Consider the following 13,077-nt stretch of genomic DNA (forward strand, 5'->3'; position numbering starts at 1 on the left):
TGGCAGGTTTTCAGGAATATTTCAACAGTTGCTAGGTCTCCAGATTTATACTGAGTCGGCCAACCAACTGGCTTTGGTTGCACAACTGCGACATGTTTGAACCAACTAATGACTAATTGGGAACCATCACACTTTTTCCAATGCTCGCCTCCACTTAAAGTGTTGGTGTAAAAGTAAGCATCATCTCCTTTGCGGCACCGTCAAGGAAAGCAAACTCTTCTTTGACGTAGGCAGTTGGCTAACATTGAGGAAAGCCGGAAGTACATGGATTTCAAGCTTATGTAAAGCACAACATGACGAATATGTTATACCCTTCCCCAGGATTCCGCGAATAACCTTGGCCGAGCTGCATGATAACACTAGAGCGTTCGTTCCACTGTACCAGCTGCGTTAAACTGGAAAACAAGAGTGCAGTTAAGTTTTGTGCAACTGGCCCCAAATGTCTGTATTGCATTATTGCGGTCGCATTGTCTCCCTCTCCCCTCTTACTCATATTCCACCGAGTGCAAACATTCTGTGTCCTGCATCCACTATTTTATCACTGTCGTCTATGCTGAGACCAGACTTGTGTATTGCGCAATTCAGCAGTGAGAGGACAGATGTTTCGAGGATTAAAGCAAATGCTAAACAAAACGGGTCGCATACAAGGAAGGGGCTCTAGGTTTCTGCAGCAGCAGCTGTGCCGCACATTCATTGTCGACAAAACGTAGTTGCGCCTGTCGCTAGGGCATTGTGCACAATGCGCCCCCGTCACCTGCGTGTGGGGATTAAAGGAGGTACAGTTGACCTTGAGAGTTAAGCAAGCACATCTTGACTTTCTTTGCTGGTACCTGTTTATGCAGCTACTGTTATGATTTCAGTTGGATAGGCTTGGCAGAATAGTTTGTGTAAGTTGATTTAGCAGGCGACAAGAGGCATTGGGGCTCTGGAAAAGATCTTGAGTTGTTGTATTCTGAGGTATTCACGGCACTTTGATCACGAGAATTAAGCTGGAATAGAATGAACTTTTTGTTTGCCACCAAGTGGGGTTATGCTTTCCAAACTAGATTATGCTAGTTAGCTAGAAAGGGAAATCCATGAATTAGTTCTCTGAAGTCTATTCTGGGGTTCTTGATCTGTGTTTATCACAGTAATTTGAATTTATGCAGGGAAGAATAGTTGAGCAAGTTAGCGTGGAGGTATGCTTGGCAGAATTATGAGTGCAAGGTTCTTAGGATGGTGAAACCGTGCAATAGCTTTGAAGCTTATCCTGAGGTCTTCGACACATATTGATCACATTAGTTTATTTAGAACAGAATACTGTTTTCAGCAAGTAAGCATGATGTGCTTGGAAGAATAGTTTGTGTAAATTGGTTTAGGAACTGAAACAATGCATTAGCTTTGAAGCAGATTACGAGGGCTGTTATTTATGCAGTAGCATAGAAGCATATGGACAATGAAAGAAAAAGACTGGACACAACACTTTCTCTGTCATCTTCCCTATGCTTCTGCGCTTCTGTGTAAATAATGCCATACCAACTAGCCCACCAGTCTGTCCTTTCTGAATGAGGGCTGATGCACTTCGATCACAGGAATCAATGCAGAACAGAATGCTCTTTTTTAGCAAGCATATGTGATATGCTTGCAGAATAATTTGCAAGTTGCTTTGTCAAGTGAGACTATGTATTAGCACATTTTCCACGCTTGCTCCTGAAATGGGAACGGAGGGGTGGGGGGGGCACGAACTACCGGACGATGACTGTCAAGTGATAGCTACCTGGTAGACCTGCTACGATATGCTGGCTGAGACACTTGCTAGTTAGCTCATTTGAATAATGCTAGGATGCCTGCAAGTTGTGTAATATTTTTACAATTTTCATAAATGGATCTATTGTTAAGTGATGCGTGTCCTGTGAAGAATTTATACACTCATTCCTTTCCCTCCTTCTTTTCTTTGTTTTTTTCTTTTAGAGAAATGCAGTCTATAATTGCTGGAATGCAAAATTTGATGTCCACAAGTTTTCTGGAATTTCTGGGTATAGTGGAATAGCAAAAGAAAATGTCAAGCTTGTGGAAGAGTCACTAATTATGTCCCAGGTCAGCATATTCTTGCTAAATTTTATTCCATTCTTGTTTTACCACCCTGAAGCGACCCATTATGGCGATAATGTAGGAGGCGATGTGCTGCTCTGGCAAATGGTGAAACACAAAAAGAAGAAAATGCAATAGAATTGTCATTAGTACTATATTGCAGCTCTGGTGACAGTTGATCCACAAGTTTATCTTTTTAACTCGGGTATTGTACCCATGGATATGCAACTTGTTTGATGTTAGGGAGCAAGAGGTGGGGGGGGGGGGTGCAGATTATGCAATATTGTAGTATTCCAGAGGAGGGTACTTTCATTTACAATTTCCTTTTAAGACTAAGTACATGCTAAAGCGTTGCTTCAGTATGTACACGTGCTCTGCAGTGATGGCCACGTGTGCAGTTCTTGCACCAATGTTACTTGCACCAGTCTCTGTGTCGGAGTACTTTTGCCAAGAACACGCCCTGTCCAAAAGAAGGGTATCTGTTCTTTTGTTTCAAATGTGGGAGCACTGCTGGAAGACAGATATCTAATTTGAATTTATTGCCATTGCTTCCATGTGGAAATGCGGCATGAATTGCGCGACGTTTCACTTGCGGCAGGTTTCTCTTTCCTTTATTTAATTCCAAGTGTTCTGGACATCTTCATCACAGAGATGTGCAGTTGGCGAGGGAGCTTCACAACAATGGACTGGGTGTACTACATAGTCAAAGGGGCCAATTATTATTCCGCATTGTTTGCGCCTTGCTCTGGCCAACCTTGGCATTGTTTGATCGGCCCTCTTTCGCCACGATATTGAAAAGTGACTTGTCGGTGCACCCCACGGCGACACTGACACGTGGCAGCAGGGCTGCAACAATGTTACGTCTTTCGTATTCAAGGAGGCAGATGCATTCTCTGAGACAGTCTTTAAAAAACCTTTTTGCAATTGTGTCGGGGACACGCGATCCTGCGGCAGCTTGCGCTTGCTGCACAGCACGTGTGCGGCATGCGCTCTAACTAGATCACGGGGTTGAGGTAGCTAGGGGGGGTATGACTGACAGCTCTGCTCGTCTATTTATTCTCTCCGTCTATTGTCTGTACTACGCCTGCTCTCCAGGCATCTCGGGGCTGAAGAGAATGGCTTGCTTGCTTGCTTTGCATGCTTGCTTTGTTTGCAAACGTAGTTTCTCATCGCAGCTGTGGAAAGGGAAGCTGCTCTCGTGGTTCTTTGAATTTCTGCCAAACTCAAGACGCCTACTCGCAAAAGACCTGCAGGTCTTCTTGCCCGCTGCCCTAAAGTCGTCTGCCTCCTTGACCCAACTGCGTGGCAGTGATTTAAACTTGGGGCCACCATTCTGGTGTCAAATTACTCTGTATGGTGAAATTCGTCGCTTTGTCGCTTTCGATTGGCCCACGGCTGCGTGGGCGTCTCTGACTAGCTCAAGAAGCCAACAAGGTGGAATCGGACAACATGGCAGAATTTGTCGAGTAGGACCCCTTGTCCTGCGTTTCTGGCGGTCTTTGATTCATTGTGGCAACTCATTTGAATACATTGAATCAAATTGCATTTCATCCACATTCAGCATTTTACAACATGGGGCGGAGATTCGCATTGTTGGTGTGACCTAATGCAAGGAACAGCATGCATACATATTGAAGAAAAGCACATATGCTAAGATCGTTGGACTACATCTTTGTTTTTGTTTGTGTGATTATTTGTTTGTTTATTTTTCATGAAGTTGAAGAGGAAAGTGCATTTTCAAGGCCACATTGATTTGGGCTCGAGTAATAGCTGTTGCAATTTTTTATTACCTCTGTACACCTGTGTTGTGGCTCGTAAAGCTGCCATCACGCCTGTTGTGAACGACGAAGACCCGTCTATCGCAGTTTAACTTAAACAAACACGAGCTGTAAGGAGAAAATGTCAACTTTGGAAAAAAACACATTAAGCTAGCATACTCATCGCACCCGAAGTTGAAATCTCTAGAGCTGTCAGCGGGAGAAGCAAAAGACACCCAAGGCATGTTTTGGTTAAGTGTGTGGTGACCACATATTTTGTCTGTCGAGCGAAGTGGCTACAATGATTTGGCACTGGTAACAGGCACAGGGTCCTAGAAATGCTGAACAAGCACATCTTTGTGTGACAGGCAGTGTGCTTGTGTATGGCATGCAAGTTCTTCATGTGGCACATTTGCTAGATTGCTCATAATGAAAGTTCTCTGCGGCAGATATTCCTATGTTAGCAAACGTGCAGTGCGCTCCTTTCTTTACGCACAGTTATTTTCTAGAAAGATCAGTGTTTAGCAGTAACTGTTTCTAGTGTCACTTCACGCACCCTATGGAGCCTGTCACAGCATCTACTTCTTCGCAGTGTGTTTGCCGTGATTCCTGGGCAGCTGTGGTTCTTGACTGATGTGATGTCACTTCTTGTTGCAGATGTGTGTTCCGCTTCCCGAGCACCAACATCAAGATCATGTTCCAGTCGCTGGTGGACGAGGTGGGGCCGGCGAGTGGCGGTGGTGGCGCTCCTCCCCCTCCACGCCTGGAGGCGGGGCCCCTGGCCGTCTCTCCGCGGCAGCCGCCTCCCCCTCAGCTGGCTCCGCACCACCTGCCGCGGCCGCTCGCCCCGCTCAAGATCAACATCCCCGAGCCTGAGTCAAGCTTCACCAGTCCCATCCCGTCGCCCACAGGCACGCTTAGGTGGGGGGATTTTGGCTTTCGAAGGAAATCCTCTCATTTCATACGAGTGAGAGGAATAAAGGAGCTCGAAGGGCTCCATTTTTCATCAGTTGAAACCATACAATGAAATGGACAATGAAGCTAGAGCAAGCGATGGAGAAATTAATCATGTTTAATTGAAGTGTAGAAATGGTAAAAAACAAAAAGAAAAATGAAAGTGTACCCAAAGACAACTTGCCACAGTTGGCAGTCCCAAACCTACATCCTCCCAATTATACATGCAGTGCTTTACCAGTTCAGCTACTGTGGTGGCCATCCTCCCATCAAAAACCAAGTGTGTTAGCCAGTGTCCCTCATGGCTATGGCTGCAAAAAAATGTAACACTTTAATCACAAGCGTCATGTTGAATGTACAGTGAAATCTCGTGAATTCAAGCTTCAATAATTCGAATTTATGGATAATTCGAACTATATGATTTGGCCCGGCCAAGCTCCACAGAACTCTATGTATAAAAAAGCCTGTTAATTCGAAGGCGAGAAGGTTCCGCGATGGATTATTCAAACTACGCGCCACCGTGCCGGCGGCTTGGCGCCTGGCACATGTCCAGAGAAACGCGCCTACTGCCTACACACAAGGCTCGGTCACCTCCGGAACGGAGAGAGCAGGGAGAGAAGGCAAAATCGGAAAAAAATCTAACCGGCGCGGGGTCGGCCAGAAGGGAGCAGCTGCTGCCTCCTCTCCGTTCTACATGACTTCTGAGACGTCTTGCCCGTCGCGAATCTCGGAGGCTGTGCAAATCTTGTGTAACTGCTAATGTGCGGCAGATGGTGCGGCAAGCACCAAAACACAGCGAATCGTGTGCGTCGCAGCTGTGCTTGCAATCAAGAACCGGCAAATCGGGGCCTTCGCCATTTTCACATGTTCAGCGTCTTTGTCTAGGCAGTCTTCATCGGTTAGGCACGTTTGTTTTCAGCTTAGGATGTACCAGTCGTTGCAATTCTTTATGATGGTGTTAAGCCTCGGCTAACGTTCGTTTCGCTGGGCATCGGTGGCTTGGCACAGTCGGACCCAGAGCTGCGACTTGAAGATGGCGTGTGCCCGCGGCACACGCCATCACTTTCTGACACGCCAAATTTCTGAGATGCCCTACTGCTTCCAAATCGCAGCGTACTGTTGTTCTCCTTCACTTTCGTTAGTTCGGACTTTCGTTAATTCGAACTGAAGCGGCTTCCCCTTGCGGTTCGAATTAACGAACTTTTACTGTATAGTCAAACTCAAGAAATTTGAGAGGCTAGGCACCATGCAATAAGCAACAGTACACTGTTAGGCATAATGTTAAAGGCAAGACTGGGTTAGAGACGAAAGAGGTGTTACTGAGATTAAAAGGATTGGATGCAGTTGGGCGAGGGATGTCATGCATAGAGCAGATAGCCCGCTCATCGCCCATCAGAGTAGCGACGTATTCAACTGCTTATTTTGAAACACTCTTCCAATGAAGTGAAATTTATGAAAGACAGCATTGAAGCGAGGTTACCTTGGGAAAGAGCTTAACACCGCTCAATGAGGGATAAAAGGAACAGTAGTAACCATAACGTTAAGAGGCGGGCAGATGACAGTCTGGATTACCTAGCAAACAGGTGGAGCTGATGTTTTAGTTGAGAGGAAGGTGTGAAGTTAGACAGGTTGTATAATGCATAGAGCAGGTTATTGGTGGTCTATAATAGAACAGCAGAATGGGCGCCAAGTGAAGCGGAACACAGGTCTAGGTCAGCAGAGGATTATTTGGGGCCATGATGACACAAGAAAATATGCAGTTGTACTTGTTTTTAAAGTCTACGGTGGGATCAATGCCTCTTTTATATCCACGATTATTAATTACTTTGTGCTGCATCAACTGTGTCAAAAGCTTGCCCGACAATTTCTTAATCTGTCACGGAGGAAGGAAACTTTCTGCATGCTATGCAATAATTTTTCTGTTGCCGTTTTGTGATGTCAGTGGCATTTACACTGGCTAGTTTGGCTCTGATGGTAGGTTGCTTCGAATTCAGTTTTTGTTAACGTCCAGTTGCACCATGCAGGGCAATTTTCAGCACTGAAAAAAAGTTGTCCGTTAAAATCGAGTACCTAAGGCGTCAATTCTATGTGAGCTACCATTTTACTTTAAAACATTTCTATGGAGGATGAAAACGAGCATTTTCGGCATGAGATTATGTCATGACGTTTGTTTGATACATTCGCTGTCCCTAAGCGCGCCACCAAGACAAGACACTTCAGCCATTGGAATTGCAATTGGGTTCACCGTTGGGATCAGACATGTTCGTGCCTACCAGTCAAGTTCATGTTATCTGTTGGGGGCCCATCTTACTGTATGGTCGCTGAAAAATATTTTTGGTCGGGATCGAATGAACCAAAAGTTATATGAGCAGGTGTTGAAATAACGAAAGTCTATTGCACTACTTTACTGTTGCCACTAGATGTTTCTGCACATTGATGTTATCCGCACTGTCTTGGCGGATGTCATGCACAGTCGCTACGCTTATTTGACGCCGATTTGGGTGCATGAAACTTGTCCGCTACCTTTGCTGCTGTTGTCATTCATCATCATCGCCAGTGCTGAGCACTGCGCGTGTGTGCACAACAGTTCACTTGGGTTGGCCCACATTGTATTATGTTTGAGTGTTCCTTCGCTCTTCGGTCTTGTTTGGATAAGACAAGTTTTGCTACTTAATTTTTGCCCTAGGTATTTATGACCACGTGAGAACCTCAGCTTTCCAAACGCTTGAAAAAACTTTCGCTGTGGCTAGCACGGCAAGTCTGCCCACATCTGAAACGTTCTCTGGAGCAAAGACTTGATCACTGCGGTGCAGGCGCCTTGCTTCGTGGTTTACTGCTGTTAGAACGTGCATGTTTTAGAAGCATCGCTGAACACTCATTTCGAACCGTTTCCACATTGCAGTGCGGCAAACTCCTGTCCCGCGAGTCCCCGGTCGGGAAACCATCGTCGTAACGTCACCTCCGACCTGCAAATGGCCGCAGCAGCCGTGGAGAGGCATGAGGAGGTCCCCACCACGGGCTCTGGTGCGAGTGGACCAGCATCTCATAATAACAGCAACTCTGTGCCTGGGTGAGCTTTTGCTGTGTGCTCTGTTCACTCGTCTGGCGCATACGGTCCACTGCCAACTGTAAGGTTGTTGAGTGGCACAGCCGGGCTTTCTTTGCAAATGTCGCCAGTTTCCGGTTCATCGTACTGACCTTTCAGGCCTTTTGTGTATTTTCAGTTGCTTGCTGTGCTAACAGTTATTAAATAGGGGCCAGACTATAACAATTATATTGCAATGCTTTTTATTTTCACGCTCTGTCAGTTATCCGAATGCCGCTCTACGCTTTTTCTGCCACCAGGATCCGCCAGTCGGGAGCACTGAAGGATAAGATATGATCAAGTGAAACAAATTGTTACATCCTAAACCTAGATTACAAGGATATCCATCGATTAGGCAGAATTTGAGAAGGCAAAGTAAATTAATGTAAGCTTCCTAAATCTCAAATGGCCAGTTGTGATAAGTGCAGCAGTGGCCTTTTTCTTTGTAATGTCACATATAGCTTTTCACATTGTGTTGCTTTCCACTGCATTTTTGTTAAAGGAATTATAGTAAAAGTAATATAGGAATCATAGCTTCAAATGTAAAATTGATCGCATATTTGTTGCATTTTGTTTGTTTAAATGCTAACATACTTTTGATCACAACATATTTATTACTGAAACTGGCAGGAGGTGCAGTTTGTTCTTTCCTTTTTCCCATTCACCAGAGATTCACTATCACTGCAGGGCTACTGAAGTTTTTCATTTGAGCTCCTCCTTTTGTTCACGCAAGCTGGCCATCTTTCGTCAGCCTGCGTTTATTCCAGGAGGTAAATCAAGTTTAGCTACCTAAAAGTCTGGTTCAACACTGTTGTTGCTCCAGAAACTCGAGGTAGCAACAAAAATGAAGATTAGAAGTACGCGTGCACAAATATCAGAGCTTTGTGGTGCAATATGAGAAGGACTGATCGAAGTTTTTTGTTGTAATATTGTTCCTTAGTATGACAGCATGTTACCAGCTTCAATTTGCATGATGTGTTCATGATATTTGAATGCTTTATGTGATTCTCTATGTGCTATGTTGCAGGAAACATAAATGGGAGCAATTGTGTCAACGGTGACATCTTGTGGTGTGTTCAGCCACATTGCGTTAATGCTGTTTTGGTGCTATAGTACAACGCTTTTTGCAGGGAAATGCAGAGCCAAATGTAATCGGTGACTGAAATAAAAGTTATGCCTGCCTTGGTTGAACAAAGAACCTCAAGATTTTGCCATATCACAGCTGTTTGTTTCCATGTACGGTCATTCTTGATGCGAGCTGCAACATGGTATCCCTGGTCAAAGGGACTCCAAAACTGCAAGGTGGTGCTGAAATACGAAAAAGTTGGTTTAATAAATACTAGTCATCGAAACATTGTTCTGCAATTTTTCATATGTCCTGTTCACCAACACTGGGGACGAGTTACAACAAATGATTGAGGATTGTAACAGGGAGACTGTAAGAGCGGGGTTGAAGATCAGCATGCAGAAGACAAACATAATGATCAATAGCCATACTAGGGAACAAGAGCTCAGGATCGTCCAGTCAGCCTCTATAGTCTGTGAAGGAGTATGTTTACCTAGGTCAATCACTCACAGAATGATCATGAGAAGGAAACTTACAGAAGAATAAAAAGGGGTGGGAGCGCATACGGCAAACATCGTCAGATCCTGACTGGAAGCATACCATTGTCATTAAAACGAAAGGTGTACCGTACAATCAGTGCATTCTACAGGAGCTAAAATATGGGGCATAAACTTGGAGACTGACCAGGAAGCTCGAAAACAAGTTAAGGACCGTGCAAAAGGGATGGAATGAAGAATGTTAGGCGTATAATAGAGTGGAAGAGAGCGGTGTGGATCAGAGACCAAACGGGGCTAGCCGATATTCTAACTGACATTAAGAGAAAAAAAAATGCAGCTGGCAAGGTCATTTAATGCGTAGGTTAGGTAGCCAGTGGACCACCGGGGTTACAGAATGGGTGCCAAGAGAAGGGAAGTGCAGTCTAGGATGGCAGAAGACTTGGTGGGGTGATGAAATTAAAAAATTCGCAGGCGCTAGTTGGAATCGGCTGGCACAGGACAGGGGTAATTAGAGATCGCAGGGCAACACTTTCTTCCTGTAGTGTACATAAGATTGGCTGATGATGTGGTGGTGGTGGTGGTGGCCCTGTATAGTCTTGGAGCACCGTGTTGCAGCTCATATTGAACGTGACTGTACGCTCTTGCATTCCAGAACATTTCGGGCTTGAAACAAGCAACTCTTTGACTGTGATGTGGAATCACGAAATGATGCGACTGCGTCAGCTATCTCAAATGCTTTCCAATGGGTGCTCTGAACCTTAACATATGACATACGGAAATGGCCATGCAAAGACTGGTGCACCGTATGCATAGACCAAACGTTTTTCTCCTCCTAAAGTAAGAAGATGCCCTCTTATGTTTGGGTCCTTGTGCGAATAGCGTTCCTTGGTGGCCTCCTCTTCCAGGAGTGGGCCAGACGGGGACCAGAAGCCGCCCTACTCGTATGCCCAGCTGATTGTGCAGGCCATCTCGTCAGCACAGGACAAGCAGCTGACGCTAAGCGGCATTTACTCATACATCACCAAGAACTACCCCTACTACCGGACGGCCGACAAAGGATGGCAGGTCAGCCTGACCACTTTTCCCTTCTCGCTCTTTTGATTGAAAGGGGTCCTAAACTGCATTTGTTTTGAGATGCTTCCCTAAAAGGGAGCTGTAATGTGCCACTTAAGAGGAAGCGTTATCTTGTGGGGCTCCCATTTAAATATATGGAACCGTAAAAATATTTTTTTCTCAACCATACTGCACTGATTTTAGTGAGGTTCATGGCATGTAAGGGAAAAGTTTACAAATTGGTGACTCTAAAAAGTGGATTTCTTCATTTAGGCCATATATTTATTTTCCCACAAGATTGTCGAAAATTATACAATTCAGAGAAAGAAACCTTAAGTATCAATTTTTACAACTCGGCAACGAAAAACAATAATAATTCTGTGAACTGCCACTATTAAGACGTTCGAAGCAGACAAATTTGATGTGTTATGCGCTGCGCTGAAATGTAGCGCCAATAGGGCCTTTGCATAGCCCTCGTAAACATCGTAACAATTTCACATAAACTGTAAATTCATATAGTATCAAGTTTGCCCACTGGAGATAATGTGATGTCTGTTGGCCCAGAGTTACGTATTTGAAAACTTTGTGCTTCAATTTCTTTGAAACTGGCCTGTTTTTTGAAAATTTTTGTCAGAAATTCCATGCCCCAAATTGAAATTTTTGTTCCGAGGGTCAATAGAATGTAACGCTTTCTCTCTCAAATGCAACAAATTTCATTCAAATCGATCCAGAAGTTGTCTCGTAAGAGAATTTCTGCATTGCATGTATCTGATTAGGGAAAGTTGACGTGGGCTTGAGTTGAAGCTTTATCTTTATGTACATGTGAGATTTTCTTTAAAACTGTTGCTGATCTTCAGGCATTGTTAGAAGCAGGGTTCTGTGTGCCTTCAGTCCTCACCCTTACCTGAGGTGATGGAATTACATTAGTACAAAAGCAATTGATCATTAGCCTGTAAAGTTTGAATCTCTTTTTAAATATTCCATGGGCAGTACCCTAACAAAATATATTCAGTGGCGATTTAGCGGTAAATGCGAGAGAAATGTGTCAGCATTGCGTTGCCCATCCTTGGGGTCCTGGATCCACGATTTGAACTGCGTCCACCACATTGCAAAGCATTGTTGAGGAGCTCACTCAGCCCTCATCCAGCCTCTTTGGAGAGCGAAGCGCTGAGCAGACCAGTATCAGTTGCACTACTGGCACGCACACATGCATGCACTCTTTTAAGCTTTTTGATCCCCCCTCTACGTCTACCACATTGGCTGACTCCCCACGCTTCAAACACGCTTTTTCCACGTAGACATTCCTAATGCTAACGCATTAATACTTAGAAATAGGATGGCCTTTGCTACACAAGAATGTGGTACGAGAGCATGGCCAATAGTGCCTGAGTGAATATGCCATTATAAGTAGAGCACGCAACACGAGAGCACACTTCTCCCAAATAATGCTTTGGCAGGTGGCAGGTGTCGCACCTTGATGGTTCATGAGTCGAGACGAAAGGAAAGCCGACGACTTTTTTCAGTGGTCAAAAGAAAGGTTTAGAGAAAATTCAACTTGCCGTTTATTGGCCGTTTCGCTTGCACCAGTGTACGCGCTGTGATGCGGAGCGCCCGCAGCTGCTCAGCAGGGAGTCCGATTTTGTGTGCACGCCCAATGCTCATGTAGACAGCAGGAGCCAGAGTGCTTCACTGGCATCAACAGCTGTTAGCCCAACAGTCGAGATTTTCTGCAATTGTTGTAACTTGCAGAACACCATAACTTGCAACACTTACTTGTAACACCATAGGGGAGTCTAAATCTCTCTATTATTAGCATTGTCTTGAAGCATACTTTATTTTCTCGAAACCTAAGCACTCTCTTTGTCATCACCTGCATCTGTGAACCAATAGGAGTCGTATACTTGTGCACTGCCTGACGTTGGCAAATGGGCTGGTCGTCTCTAAGTGCTTGGCAATGTCAAACAATTACGACAACGGACATCATGACTTCAGCTGGGTTAAAGAGCTCGCAATAGCTACAGCTCTAAGATGGAGGGGGCCTATAGATTTGAGATGTGATGTGTTGCGCTGAATGGCGATTTCTCATGTTTCGGTGCATTTGGGAAATGGCACCATGCGCTGCGGCATTCGCTTGTCCTTCATATTTCTTCCATTGTCCCGCACAGAACTCAATCCGGCACAACCTGAGCCTGAACCGGTACTTCGTCAAGGTTCCCCGGTCGCAGGAAGAGCCGGGAAAGGGTTCCTTCTGGCGCATTGACCCCCAATCGGAAGGCAAGCTGGTCGAGCAGGCCTTCCGTAGGCGGCGGCAACGGGGGCTTCCCTGTTTCCGGACGCCCTACTCTTCCTCCAGGTTGGTTTCGACAACAAGTCTCGACTTCCATAACATGGCTTTCTAAACTTCAGCAGAAAAAAAGTTGCGCTTAGAAATTGAAACCTGGGCTCTCCTGGACTCTTTTTGTGACTCGCAGCCAGCTGCTCAGTTAGACAGTTACTGCCTGTGGCAATGATATATGGAGTGTTGTGTGTGCTAGGTTTTGAAGACCTAACCATCTTCCATCATGTGATTCTGTCGTTCTTGAAAACTAAACCAGT

The 13,077-nt window shown here is 45.1% G+C and overlaps 1 protein-coding gene across 2 annotated transcripts in view; it reads left to right on the plus strand.

Moving 5' to 3' along the window:
• FoxK (forkhead box K) overlaps positions 1-13,077 on the plus strand; it is a 79,389-nt gene that overhangs the window by 51,007 nt on the left and 15,305 nt on the right. For both annotated transcript variants that reach the window (XM_075701419.1, XM_075701418.1), the window contains exons 2-5: positions 4,485-4,748; positions 7,684-7,851; positions 10,335-10,494; positions 12,648-12,835. In XM_075701419.1, the coding sequence (XP_075557534.1) occupies positions 4,485-4,748; positions 7,684-7,851; positions 10,335-10,494; positions 12,648-12,835 (780 nt within the window). The remainder of the gene's footprint in view (positions 1-4,484; positions 4,749-7,683; positions 7,852-10,334; positions 10,495-12,647; positions 12,836-13,077) is intronic.

This window comes from Dermacentor variabilis, chromosome 8 (assembly GCF_050947875.1).
Source record: "Dermacentor variabilis isolate Ectoservices chromosome 8, ASM5094787v1, whole genome shotgun sequence".
NCBI lineage: Eukaryota > Metazoa > Arthropoda > Arachnida > Ixodida > Ixodidae > Dermacentor > Dermacentor variabilis.